We start from the raw sequence: 13,900 nt of genomic DNA, 5'->3' as shown, positions 1-13,900 counted from the left end.
GGACCTAGTATATTGTGGAGACCAGTTAAAAATCTGAGAAGAATAATTGATAAGTATCATGACAAGGTGCTTCAAAGGCTTAGCTTTGGGGCAGTAAATATTACTATCTTTTATGATTTTGCCTTGAAAGTCAGGTGTGAAGACCTGTCAGGTTGTGTTCTCATTTTGTCAGAAAATTGTCACTAAAACAAAACTTGATTTATTCTTTGTTCTAGGAATTACTGTGTAGTTAGAATTTAATTTCTGTTAAATATGATGTAAAATAAGTTATCTTCAAGATATTTAGTTTTATTTTTCAAGGTAAAGCTGTAGTCAGACTTCTACATGATGACGACTCCCAAATGTATATCAACCTTCATTCCCTATTTACCACAGTTATATGTACGTGAATCCACAGAATGGATGTGACTGCTTGAGGAGGGAGTGGGTGTATTCAAAGAGTACTAAAGTTCTCCTAACTTTAGAAGATGGAAAGAGGCAGAGCAATCTAGCAAAGGAGACTGAGAAGAGGCCAGTGAAGTAGGAAAAAATATTTCAAGGCGAGTGATCAATTCTGTAAATATTGCTAAGATTCCAAGTAGAAAGACAGAATTGACCATTGGACTTGGCAAAATTGACGTTGACATCACTGATTAATTTTGATGGACGGCTAGGGATAGAAGTCTGGAGTGTGGGCCGGCCCCGTGGCTTAGGGGTTAAGTGCGCGCGCTCCGCTGCTGGCGGCCCGGGTTCGGGTCCCAGGCACGCACCGACGCACCGCTTCTCCGGCCATGCTGAGGCCGCGTCCCACATACAGCAACTAGAAGGATGTGCATCTATGACAGACAACTATCTACTGGGGCTTTGGGGGAAAAATAAATAAATAAAATCAAAAAAAAAAAAAAAAGAAGCCTGGAGTGGACTGTGAAGAGAAAACAAAGGTGAGGCAGTGAAGAATAGAAACAGCTCTTTTGACAAGTTTTGCTGAAGAAGGGAGAAAATGGTGTAACAGCTAGAGGAGGATATGGAGCAAAAACTTTTTTTTTTTAAAGCTAGGAAATAAAGTATGTTACATTAAGCATTTCTGATTGCCTGCTAGGTATCTCCACTTGTTTTCTGATGGCCTCTCAAATTCAATTTATCCAAAACTTCTCTTTTCCTGATCCTTACCACTTTCCTGCTATGATCTTAGTTTATGTTACTTAGAACTGTTTCTAGCTTATCAAGGTCAAATGTTAGGATCTTTCAAGCATGTCTCTCCTTGCTTAAAACCCTTCAATGTCTTCCCATTGCTCTTAAAATGAAACCCAAGATCCTTAACATGGCCTACATGACCCTGCATAATTTGTCCGTGGGTTACTTCTCCCTCTTCTCTTGTAATACGTGTTCTAGCATAGTAGTCATCCTTTTTTTCCCTTCTTTCCTGCCTCAGGGCTTTATACATACTGCTCTGTCTGCCTAGAATACTTTTTCCCACCCACTCTGCTTAGCTAACTCTGCATCTCATCCTTCTGCTGTAGATACCTGACATTTTTGTCTGCCCACCACTACTGCCCCTTTACAGGAAAACAATATTCTGATTTTCCATGAAGAACTCATAGTCCAGCTGCAGGCTCAAGCAAGCAGCATCACAGTTCCTGACCACACTAGTCAGTGATGGGCATATGACCCAAGTCAAGTCAGTGAGAGCCAATTCTGGGACTTTGGGAGCAGCACACTTTTCTAGATATGCAGAGATGGACACCTGGAGCTGCTGGCCGCCATCTCACATCACCAGGGGAGAACCTGCCTGAGCCAACACTCAGAAGCCCTAAGAAGAGAGTGAGTGAGTTAAAGTGTGAGATCTTTGAGCCCAATGATCCAGCTGGGCCTGAGGCCAGCTAGCTCTAACCTGGAACTTTTCAGTTAAATGATTCACGATTTTTGAAATCATTCAAAAAATGATTCATTGGGGCCAGCATGGTGGCGCAGTGGTTAAGTTCAGCGTGCTCTGCTTTGGCGGCCTGGGGTTTGCAGGTTCATATCCCAGGTGCAGACCTACGCCACTTGTCAGCCATGCTGTGGTGGCAACCCACAAATAAAATAGAGGAAGATTGGCATGGATGTTAGCTTAGGACTAATCTTCCTCAAGCAAAAAAAAAAAAAAAAGATCCAGGAAGATTGTCAACAGATGTTAGCTCAGGGCTAGTCTTCCTCAGGAAAAAAAAATAGAATATTTACTGAATGAATTAGTGATAACATCAAACATTTATTGAGGTCTTACTATACTAATAAATGTATAAATACATTTATTAATCTATTTAATTCTTAGATTAATTCTTATGTAGATACTATCATCCCGATTTTTCAGATGAGATTGCAGGTTTAATGACTGACTTTCCTTTTCCAGTCCCATTTCCCATCCCAAATCTTACTGATGGCCTCTAACATCTCTAGGATGTGTTCCCTTCCCTCTACCCTCTGCCCTCTGCCCCCTGCCCCCTGCCAGTTCTAACCTAGATCACTGCAATAGCATCTGACATTCTTTTTTCCTGAACTCCAGCCAAAATCAGTACATAAGTGCTCTCGTTTGTATGAGTTCTCATTTTCACTTCCATGCCTTTGTTCATGCCGTATGCCCTTTATTGGGAGTATAAATCCAACCCCCCTTTTAGGGGTTGAACAAGCTCAAATGCCATCTTCAGCAGCAACTGTCCTTCTCACGACACTTTCCTAACCACCTTTTATCGTCTGTATTTACACCTTTCATTATTAGACTTTGTAAGACTGAGGAGGGATATGTATTCGTGTCAGATTTATCTGTGTATCACCAGGCCCACAGTACCCACTGATAGGCACTCATTAAACGTATTTGAGGGCCAGCCCCGTGGCGCAGCGGTTAAGTGCACACGCTCTGCTTTGCAGCCCAGTGTGCACAGGTTCAGATCCTGGGCACACACCGATGCACCGCTTGTCAAGCCATGCTGTGGTGGCGTCCCATATAAAGTGGAGGAAGATGGGCACGGATGTTAGCCCAGGGCCAGTCTTCCTCAGCAAAAAAGAGGAGGATTGGCATCGGATGTTAGCTAAGGGCTGATCTTCCTCAAATGAATATTTTCTATTCTCTGGCAAAGTAGTGGAAAGTGTGAGAGGAGTTCAAGTAATCAGGAACACTACAAATTCTCAAAGTTTCCAATAATTACTCTGGAATTTACATATTTTCAAAATGCCTCAGGAGATTCACCTTATTCATAATTTAAATTGCTTTCATTTCATCAAACCTATCTGTGAAATTTTCTTAGGAGTTGGTTATAACTGGGCTGGCCTGCCAGCCTGGGTAGGTTAGGAAATTCTGAACAACTGAAGGCACAAAATGAGAGGGCTACAAAAGCCTTTTTTCTTCTTTCTTTTTAAATAGCTGTTTATTGAACATTCACTGTCCACCAGGCACTCCTCTAAGCACTCTTTCATTGGCTTCTCCCAACAGTCTTGATGAGGTAGGCATGTAGTAACACCATTATACAATAAATTCTGCATAACGTTCCCAGGCTGAAGGCAATTTTTAGTATTAAAATTACTAGTATTTAGTTAGTATTAACTAGTATTAGTGTTTAGTATTAAAATTACTTTTTAGGTTTTAGCTTACTCCGCCTAGGGATTATGGGTGGAAAAAAATCCATGACTTTGTCTTCATAGACTAGTTGCCTAGTCATGATTAATCCTTTCTAACAGAATAAACACACTTCCTTCAAGTTTGTTCCATTTCAGACTCCAAGGGATTACAGTTATTGGCAAAACAATCTGTATCTAAGCAATAAAGTACAAATCAGAACACGAAGACCTCATTTGGCTGCTCTAACACTCAAACTGGAAACCATGACCATACCATTTCTGTAAAAAGGTGTTTTGGTTTGTAAAATAACTGAAACAGGTCCACATACTCTGATTGACTGTACCTTGGCAGAAATTTACAATGCAGAGGATAACTTCACTATAAGAGCAGTATCAGTGTAGTACGGGTGGAGGCGAGATTGCAGTGAGTTGAGGATAAAAGAAACTATGAAAGAACACTATTTTTGGAAACTTATGTTTCCACTAATCTATTGTTGGCTACCTAGGTTTGTATGCCTCACTTGTGAGCTGTTATTTAAAACAGGTCTCAACTTCATCTATAAAGTGGAAACTACAATCATAGTATCTCAGTTGTGAAGGTTAAATGAGAGAATGCCTGGTTAAGTTCCTTGGCATAGTATTTGGCACAACTAAGCACTCAAATTATAATTATTATGATAAGCTTAGTTTTAGGGTGTTGCCTTCTCAGTTTCACAAAAACCAAGTTTGGAATTTGTATTCAAATAGAGGTAGGCTGAGTTCAGCTTTTTAAGAATAACAGTTTAAATTTTAGAGAATTTTAAACCTAGCCTAACAGTTTAATAGCTTTCTCTTCCCTTCACACCTGCCCCTCACATGCACACACACATACACAAAACCAGTTTCTGAAACATCACCTGGGCCAATTACTATGGGTATAACAGTCCCAGTTACATTTTGTAAAATTTAAGTATAAACTCAATGTTGAGACTCTCTATTAAGGATCTGGTAAATAACTGAAAATATTATGTATTCTGTGAGAAAACTGAAAAAATATTATAGGCAATGCATATGCTATTAACTCACATACTCCAAAGGGAAAATTTCAACTCCAAAATACCTTATGAGCAAGTGAGGCAGTCAGCATACTAAAGCACGGAGCATAGTAACCATTCATTTCTATTTCATATTTGAGGAAACAGCTCAATTAGTTGCTCAAAGCCATACTTACCAAAGCCAGAGGTAAATAAGGACTAAGTACAAGTCTTTTGATTCTTAGCATTATATTCAGTAATAAATTCACTAGGTATTCAACTGTACTTTTGGTGGAAGACTGAAATCTTTAAAAGGAAAAATTCCATGTTGGAACCAAGCAAATAAACCACATTACTTCAAACTAGTGGGAGAATAACCTGGAATTACAGGAGAGCCCTCACTGTAGGATTTCATACCATTATGAAAATTGGCTTACGAAGGTCCTCTATTTAGTTCCTGCCTTCTTGATCAGTTTCTTCCCCACAGATAGGAAGGTAATCATGGCTCTTCTTCAAAAGATTAGGTTTAAATTAATTTTTTGACTTACAGAACTTAAGTCTCTCTAGTCTGAATGAATAAAGAATCTAAGGGTTTGGGGTAAACTACAGTGTAGAAGAGGCACTAGATCCAGGTTCCAGGCTTGTCTCCACCATCTGTTGACTGACTGCAACACGGACCCAATTCCACAGAATCATTAGATTTTAAAAGGCTGCTTTTCTATGTACAAAATAAAACTGCAATTTTACTTTGAAAATCACTGCTAGTACATTATTTTTACATTTTGGAATACACATTTTCATTTTTTACTGTAATAGACTAAAGGTAATTAGGCTTATCACATACCGCCAAACTCTTGACAACGTTCAAAATGAGAATGTAATAGTGCCATGGAAGATATGGTCCCAGTTTTGACTAAACTCTACTTTATGGCTAATCGCTAATATTTGTTTCTTACATGTCAGGCACTATTCTAAGCCCTTTGCAAACATTTAATCCTCACAATCCTATGGACTATCTCCATCTTACAAATTAAAAAAAAAAACAAAAGAAACTCCCAGATTCAAGTAACTTGTCCAGGGTTGCAGAGCTACAGGTGCAACCAGGATTTCAACATTTAGCCCAGCTGGTTTTAACCACTATGCATACTGCCTCTCAAATCAGATCCTCAGATACAAACCAGACCCTGCACTTCACAAGATGTGTGCATATCCCCTACTTACTCATCTTGACCTCATCCCTGGCTCTTATCTCCTGGTCTGATGATTCCTCTTTCATCCCTCCCTCCATTTTCAGATTTTCTTCAAGGTAAACTTTCCACCCTTACCCTAAGTTCTAACCTTGTTTCCCCTATACTGCTTCCTGTCCCTCAAATGCCCTATTCTCTCCATTTTTGAAACATAAAAAGCCCTCACTGTGGCAACCATTCTCCTTTTCCCTAACTTTTTATGTCATTGTATCTTTTTTTTATATAATTTTATTTATTTATTTTTTCCCCCAAAGCCCCAGTAGATAGTTGTATGTCATAGCTGCACATCCTTCTAGTTGCTGTATGTGGGACGCAGCCTCAGCATGGCCGGAGAAGCGATGCGTCAGTGCGCGCCCGGGATGCGAACCCGGGCCGCCAGCAGCGGAGCGCGTACACTTAACCGCTAAGCCACGGGGCCAGCCCTATGTCATTGTATCTTGATTCAGGCAGGCTAAATCGCTTCCAACAGACAGCTTCTTCAACTTGCCTCAGCTCATACTAGTCTAAAATGCCTCTGCTGCCATGCTAACTCATTCACACAGGTCCTTTTTCTATCTGCATACAATCATCTGGGCCACAACTCTATTTAATACAATCCCATGGCTTTCTTATTCTGCCCCATTTGGGCTTAAACATACCATCTTCCGCCATTCAGCATAAACCCCAAATACTAAATTAAACCCTGTTCCCATGCCTCCATTAACTTTCACACTCAGGTTGATTGCACACATATATTTAACAATACACTTTTATATAGAATGCTAAGAGCACTTTTCTTCATATTTTACAGAAGGACTTGAAACATATGGACTTTCTATTAATATTTATACCATAGCATAGCCAAATCTAACTCCTGAATAGATGCATTACAATTTGTTTAAAGGCTTAATGTCAATAATGAGGGGAGGAAAAAGCATAAGTTTATTTTACATAACTGAATGAAAAATAAATTCAAGAAATAGTAAATAAAATTTAATATGGTCTCATGCGCCCTGGAGGAGGTGGTGCCCGATTTGGAGGGGTAATTGCTATGTCCAAATAATCTCCTATTTGGAACTTCTGCGACTGCAGGGTCATGGAATCGTCAGTCCCCTTTCTCCCAGACATGGTGCTGCCAATCTCCTTTACTCTGCAGGAAAGGAGATCAACTGTTAATGGATCACAAATCAATGAAACTTAATATGTACTACAAAGTGAATATGGGACTGGATTTGCTCCATTATCTTATAGCACAGTTAAAAGTTTACTATATTAAGCTAAACCAGATATTAATATAAATCTATATTCCCCCCACTAAAGAGAATCATTAAAGGGGTTATCCCCATCAGTTAAAACATACCAAACCAAAAAGAGATTACAGGAGTTACAAATGAAAAGTTACCTACCGATAGCCAGGTCTTTTAAGATCCGTAAAAACAATTGCAAAATTGAAGTGTGTGCCCTTCTTTCTAGCTTCTGGGTAGACTTCTTTTACTAAACTAGTCAGTTCTTTCAAGGTTGCATCCATCCTGAATTTTTTTAAAGAAGATATTACATTTGATTAATCAGCAATAATATAAGAAGGATATTGACATACGAGTTAATTACATGTGTCTGAATTGCAACTTAGGTTAATAACTGTCTAGGTCTTATACTTGAGTTAATTATAAACCACCTAATACTACTATTTACCCTCAAATACTCCCCTTACCAGCATCAACGTCTGAAATTGTGATGAATTTAAAGTTATGAATACTAACAGTATGCTAAACGGGATTTCAGAATTACATATGCTATCCTTTTTTGCTATGTAACATCTTATTGGCCTAGTGATTTACCCCTTCAAGGTTAACTAGTCCAAATTAATCCAAATACTTAAAATAACTATTTCATTATTTCTAAGACACATACTTTTCCATATTTTAGCTTCTCTGAAATTAGAATGCATCTTAGAATCAATGTGATAGGAAAGCATTTTTATAAAGATGTGCAGTGTCTTTCCTTTCTAAGATGGAATCTTATGATGAGTTTTACAATAGATAGGAGTCCTGGGCCGGCCCCGTGGCTTAGCAGTTAAGTGCGCACGCTCTGCTGCTGGCGGCCTGGGTTCGGATCCCGGGCACACACCGACGCACCGCCTCTCTGGCCATGCTGAGGCCGCGTCCCACATACAGCAACTAGAAGGATGTGCAACTATGACGTACAACTATCTACTGGGGCTTTGGGGGAAAAAAATAAATAAATAAATAAAATTATACAATAGATAGGAGTCCTAAAGCCAATGAAACATATGAAATTTTCTCAAGACAAACCATAGGCTCCTTTCACAATACACATCCCCGCCCTGCAAACATTTATTTGAACTCACAACTTAATATAGTCCTTTGTGCTAATGTGGCACAATCTGGAAAAATCTTCTAAAATATCAGCATCTTGGAAATAGTAACAAACCAGCATAAAATTTTACATTGTTTTCTTTCATAACAACTAGAAAAATGAAATAGATGACTTGGAACTTGAAAGACCATTGCATATAGGGTGGTATAAAATGACACAAGGATACCAGGCACTCATGAAGAATGAGAACTCCAATGTACAGCATTGAGCAGGGAATCAAATGCCCACGAGGTCATTTAGTTTTAACTCTACACCCTATTTACAAATCTCCACATCATACTCAATTAAAGCTGTGGCTTCAACTACACTGAGAGTAAAGTACCCAGCGTGACCACATCGTCTTCCATTCCCCACTGCTGCTGAATCTTGCTAAATATTCTGGTAACAGAATCCAACAGTGTTCCCCCTCAAATGTGCCCTTCCTCTCATATTACCATCAAAACCACCATCACCCACTTAGTTGCCCAGGTCATAAACCTAAGTATTGTTCAATTCTTCCCATCTCCATCCTGTTGTTCTACCTCCAAAATACAGATCAAATCTATTTTTTTCTCCATCCCGACCATCACTGCTTTACTTCAACCTCTTATTACTTAACTCTATATGCTGCCTTCAACTCATTTCTGTCTCAGTTTGTTAGTTTCTGCTTTTGCATAAAACAAATCTGTCGAGCCAGCAACACCTGTTACTACCTCCAAGAGAGGAGTCCAACTGTGTGGAGGATAGCAGAGCATAAGGACACCTACTACCAGCAGCAGCAGTCCCAGGATGTCAGCCTACCGCATGGTTGGTAGGTGTTGAGGTTGCCAAGACAGACACGACTCACCCAGGCACTTGATGGAACAACGCTTAACGCACACAGAGAAGAGACACAGCAAGATCAGCTTCAATAGTGAGTGTGGGTCCCCCACTGCCAGCAGGTCTCACCCTGCAGCCGATGCAGAGAGATGTCTGCACTCATTCCTCTTGTGCTGCAGGCAAAAGACCCCCAGTTCCCTCCCCACTGGGAATGGATAGCAGTGGGGTTAGTCAGGTGCCATATGACACACATGCTTAAGCAAAACAAAGAACATATCAAGCCCAGAAAAGGGAAAGATACTCTCAAAGAGAAATGCCCAGCACAGGCTGTGAGGGCTCTTTATCTCTTTGCAAAGAAATGTTCTAGGCCCAAGGCCACTCCTGTGGGCATGCAAAGGGCAAGAAACTGCACATGACTATCTTTCTCAACTTGATACATGTTCATTATTTAAAGAAGGGGAAAAGCCATATGCAAGAATGCAATAAATTATATCCCAAATTTCACCAACCAGAAATAACCAGTGATGCTAACATCCCTCTAGGCATCTTTTAATGCTTATACAGTTCTAGAGAATAAAAAATTCTTAATATTATCAAGCATACTATACATGCTGAGACTATAATACAAAAATATAACTCATGCTTCAAATATTATACATATTTTTAATAAAAATAAATTTACTTTTACTTGAAATTTAACAGAAGAAAAAACTGAAGTCCAACTGAAGGAACTGTTAAAATTTCAAGTAGTCACATTGTTACTCGTCCTCTCACCTTCTTATACTTTATTTTTACTTCGTCAGAGTTCATATTCTATTCTGCAGCAATTACCCTGGTTATTTTAACTTTGTCCCCACTGATCTCCAATGTTGGCATCAAGTCTGGGGCCAGACTGATTTTTTTATCTGTCTTGGAGGTGTTTTTTTTGTTTTTTACCTGATATTCTGATGATGTTTATTCTATATCAATTATTCCCTGGTAGAGAGTATATACTCATGATGTGTACCAGAAAGGATTTTTTCTTCCTTTCTAAACAAATTGCCAAGTGTTGCTTTCTGATCACTAGTCTCAAGCTTGAGTACGCAGGTCAAGAACACAAGAGCTCCCTTGGGGCTGAAGTCTTTGCTGGATGACTGTGACGGTCAGTTTTGTGCGTCAATTCAGCGAAGTTACAGCCCCCAATTATTCAATCAAACACTAATGCAAGTGTTGTGTAAGGTATTTCGTGGATGGGATTAAAGCCTATAATCAGTTGACTTTAAATTAAGGAGATCATCCTAGGTAATAAGTAAACCTCATCCAATCAATCTGAGTGGGCCTGATTCAATCAGTTGAAAAGTCCTTAAGAGCACAGCTGAGCCTTCCCAGAAGAAATTCTGGCTGCAGAGGGCAGCTTTAGCTCATGCTTGAGTTCCAGGCTGCCCTTTGGATAGCCTGCCCTACAGATTAGGGACTTAGGTGCTTAGGCAGCCCCCACAATTGTGTAAGTCAATTCTTTGCAATAAATCTCTTAATATGTATCTCCTACTGTTCTGTTTTTCTGGTTGAACCCTGATACAGTAACGTAGGTAATTATCTTCCAATAACCTGTTTAATGACCACCCAAGCACAGGAGACATACCACTCCTGTGGTATTTGGCTCCTTCCCCCAACTCCACAGTGCCTTGGACTTTGGCAAACTCAACTTACTTCTGCTGGGCTCCTCTGGACTTCCACTCCTTTTTCCCTGACTTGTCTTGGGGCTGCCTACTTTAGCCCCTCAGCCTATTTCTACAAATTGAGAATTCACAAGATTTGTTAACTAATCTTCCCTCATTACTGCTTCTGGGAGTGGGAGCAGGGCTCTGGGCTACCCCCACACCAACCATCCAGTCTTTCAGAATCTCTGTCTTCTTTGGTCACTATTCTGAGGTATAACATAAGGTTGTCTTTCCTTGTTTGGTTGCAATTTATAGACAGGACAGTTTAGGACAGGATTTGTTTGTAATTTTTTTCTTGATTGGGAGTAGAGGGTCTGGAACAATCTCACCCTGCCATCTTCACCCTAAAGTCTTACTTAGTATTTATCCATCTGCTTCCTCCACTCAATTGAGCTTAGTACAGTATAGGGAGAGGCAGTACCTTCCTTACTTTATACCCTCAGGGTCTTAAGCACACCACCTGGCAAACAGCAACTCTCATTTGTTGGAGGAAATATACACTTTAATCTCTGAACAGAGGTGTTCATCCATCCATTAACCCCAGCTCTTCCCTATAAGTCAAATCAACCTTCCTGGAACTTTTACCCTGGAGTGATAGTGAACTAGAATCTTACTATTACATAAATTTAACAAGCACCTCCAAAAAGACAAATATGGGTCCAATCTTCAAAGAACTGAGTTCTAGTGTACTGGGCTTACAGTTTAAAATTACACACCTTTTTGGAATGTAAAATGCTGTGTGCAAATAGTCCGGTTCCTCAAAAAGTTAAAAAGAATGACCATATAATCCAGCAATCCCACTTCTGGGTCTATACCCAAAAGAATTGAAAGCAGGGACTCAAACAGGTATTTGTATACCCATGTTCATAGCAGTATTATTTTTTTCATTATTATTATTTTTTTAATTGCAGTAACATTGGTTTATAAATTTCAGGTGTACATCATTATATTTTGATTTCTGTGTAGACTACATCATATTCACCACCCAAAGACTAATTACAATCTGTCATCATACACATGAGCCTCATCCCCCCTTTCGCCCTCCTCTCTCCCCTCTTCCCCTCTGGTAACCAACAATCCAATCTCTGTCTCTATGTGTGTGTTTGTTGTTGTTTTTATCTTCTATTTATGAGTGAGATCATACAGTATTCGATTTTCTCCCTCTGACTTATTTCGCTTAGCACAGTACCCTCAAGGTCCATCCATGTTGTCACAAATAGTTGCACAAGGTGAATATATTTAATACCACGGAATTGTACACTTAAAAAGTTAAAACGGCAAATGCAATGTTATACATATTTTACCACGACAAACATATTTTAAAAAAATTATACATCTTTTCCTGCTACTAGAAAGGCATTATGATATCAAACCAAGGAATCACATGCAGCTTGCTCTACCTAATGGTTCTAGTCAGACTTGAGAGTAAAGAAGGTACACATAAGACAAACATTCGGGGGCAGGTCTTCACTAAACACACATCAAAAGCTTATCCAGTAAAGCACCAGATCAGAAATCACTCGGTTTTTGTTTTTGATGCTATAGCACCTAAAGCTTAATATTACGTGGAAATGCTCTTAACGGATAACAAATATCACTCAACAGCATCACCTCCCCCTTATCATGTTATTCTAGTACCATTTATTCGACTATGAGCCCCTTAAGGGCGGCTACCGCATTTTAATAACCTACATATCACTTTTGTACCAAGCAGCCATAATAGTGATAGCAATCGTGGATCTGTCAATGCTTTAGAACTCACAAGTTTAAACACTAAACGTAAAAGAGTTACAAAATGGGCAAACCCCCTTCTATCTAACAGCTAAAACCTTTAATTTTCTGGGAGCTGCCCCAAAGGCCCCAAGTGGAGTAGGGAAATGGAAAACAAGGATATTTCTTCCCTAGCAAAGGGCATCTGTTAGTGCTAACGGCCGGCCCCGCCGCCGCGGCCTCACCAAGTGTAGATCTGCAGCTCGCTGGACGGGACATTTCCGCGGGAGAACTCGTCCATGCGGTGGTGGCGCCCGTTATTGGTGGTGAAGACACGCAGGAGCAGCGGGCATGTCTGAGAGAGAGAGAAGAAAAGCCAAGGGCAGAAGTTAAAGAAAGCCAGTCCGGAGCTCGTTCCCTTCCGGAGGCGTCGCGGCCTCCGAGCCGCCTTGGGAGCAAAAACACCGCCGCTTTCCGCGCACGGGCCGCGCTCTCCGCCCCGTCGGACCCACGACCATCTCTTTCCGGACCCCACACCTTCTCCCGATCGATCGGCTTCTCCGGTTCCTTCTTAATCTCCTCCTGGGTAACGCGCGACTCCACCGCCATCTTCCTCCTACGACCCGCGAGACGCTCACTCTGACCTCCGACCCCAGTAGCGAGCATGAGAACGAAGCCTCTCGCGAGGAGAAACTCGAGGCTTTATAGAGGACCAAGGGTTGGGGGGGGGGGGGGGCGGGGCGTTTCCTGGCGCAGGCGCACTTCATTGTGTGGCGCGTGAGCCCGGGTCCGGCCGCGCCTGCGTGTTGCGTCCTCAGGGGGAAGGCGGGCGCTGGCGTCCGCAGGGCGGAGCCGGTGAGGGAGGCGCTTGCTGTCCGTCGCTGGTCCTTGGTTGCTACGGTGTTTGTTCCCTGAAATGTTTGCAGGCCAAATAACACTTACCGTGGCGTTTTCACACGAAATGATGAAAACCTTAGTGAACGCAAAACAGTACGGGAGGTGAGTGAATAAGCAAAAACGTTCCTTTATTAACAAAATATCCGCCTCTTCTTTTTGATAAGGGAGTAAGAAGTTGTGACAGACCTGTGTGGACACCTGAGTTAAGACAGAAGAGGCGCTGCAAAGTTGAGGGGAGGGGAGGATACCTTTCAGTAAATGGTTGTAGAGCGATTAGGCATCTGATTGGGGGGAAAGAAGAGTTGGACTCTCCACACCACACGCAATTTCAGGTGGGTCAGAACCTAAGTGGAACAGCAAAACTAGAACTTTCCGGAAATAACACAGTAAACTATCTTCATGATTAGTGGATAGGGGTACATAATACAAAAAGTGCTAACCAGAAAGGATTGATACATTTGACTATGTTAAAGTTGAAAAAAAAAACTGACCTTCAAAATACATCATAAGGAGAGAAAAATATAATCCACAGAATGGGAGAAGATATCTGTGATGCATATGATTGACAAAAGCTAGGGTCCAGGGTATA

General features: G+C 40.9%; 1 protein-coding gene across 1 annotated transcript; it reads right to left on the bottom strand.

Annotated features, from left to right (window-relative positions):
* Positions 1–6,547: 6,547 nt before the first annotated feature.
* SAP18 (Sin3A associated protein 18) lies at positions 6,548–13,095 on the bottom strand. The gene is made up of 4 exons (XM_058547831.1): positions 12,952–13,095; positions 12,660–12,769; positions 7,216–7,338; positions 6,548–6,959 (listed from the first exon to the last, which is right to left on the bottom strand). The coding sequence occupies exons 1-4, from the start codon at positions 13,078–13,080 to the stop codon at positions 6,803–6,805; spliced, it is 519 nt and encodes a 172-aa protein (XP_058403814.1). The 5' UTR covers positions 13,081–13,095; the 3' UTR covers positions 6,548–6,802.
* Between the last annotated feature and the right edge of the window lie 805 nt (positions 13,096–13,900).

Source organism: Diceros bicornis, chromosome 9 (genome assembly GCF_020826845.1).
Source record: "Diceros bicornis minor isolate mBicDic1 chromosome 9, mDicBic1.mat.cur, whole genome shotgun sequence".
NCBI lineage: Eukaryota > Metazoa > Chordata > Mammalia > Perissodactyla > Rhinocerotidae > Diceros > Diceros bicornis.
This window is presented reverse-complemented; position numbering and strand designations above follow the sequence as displayed.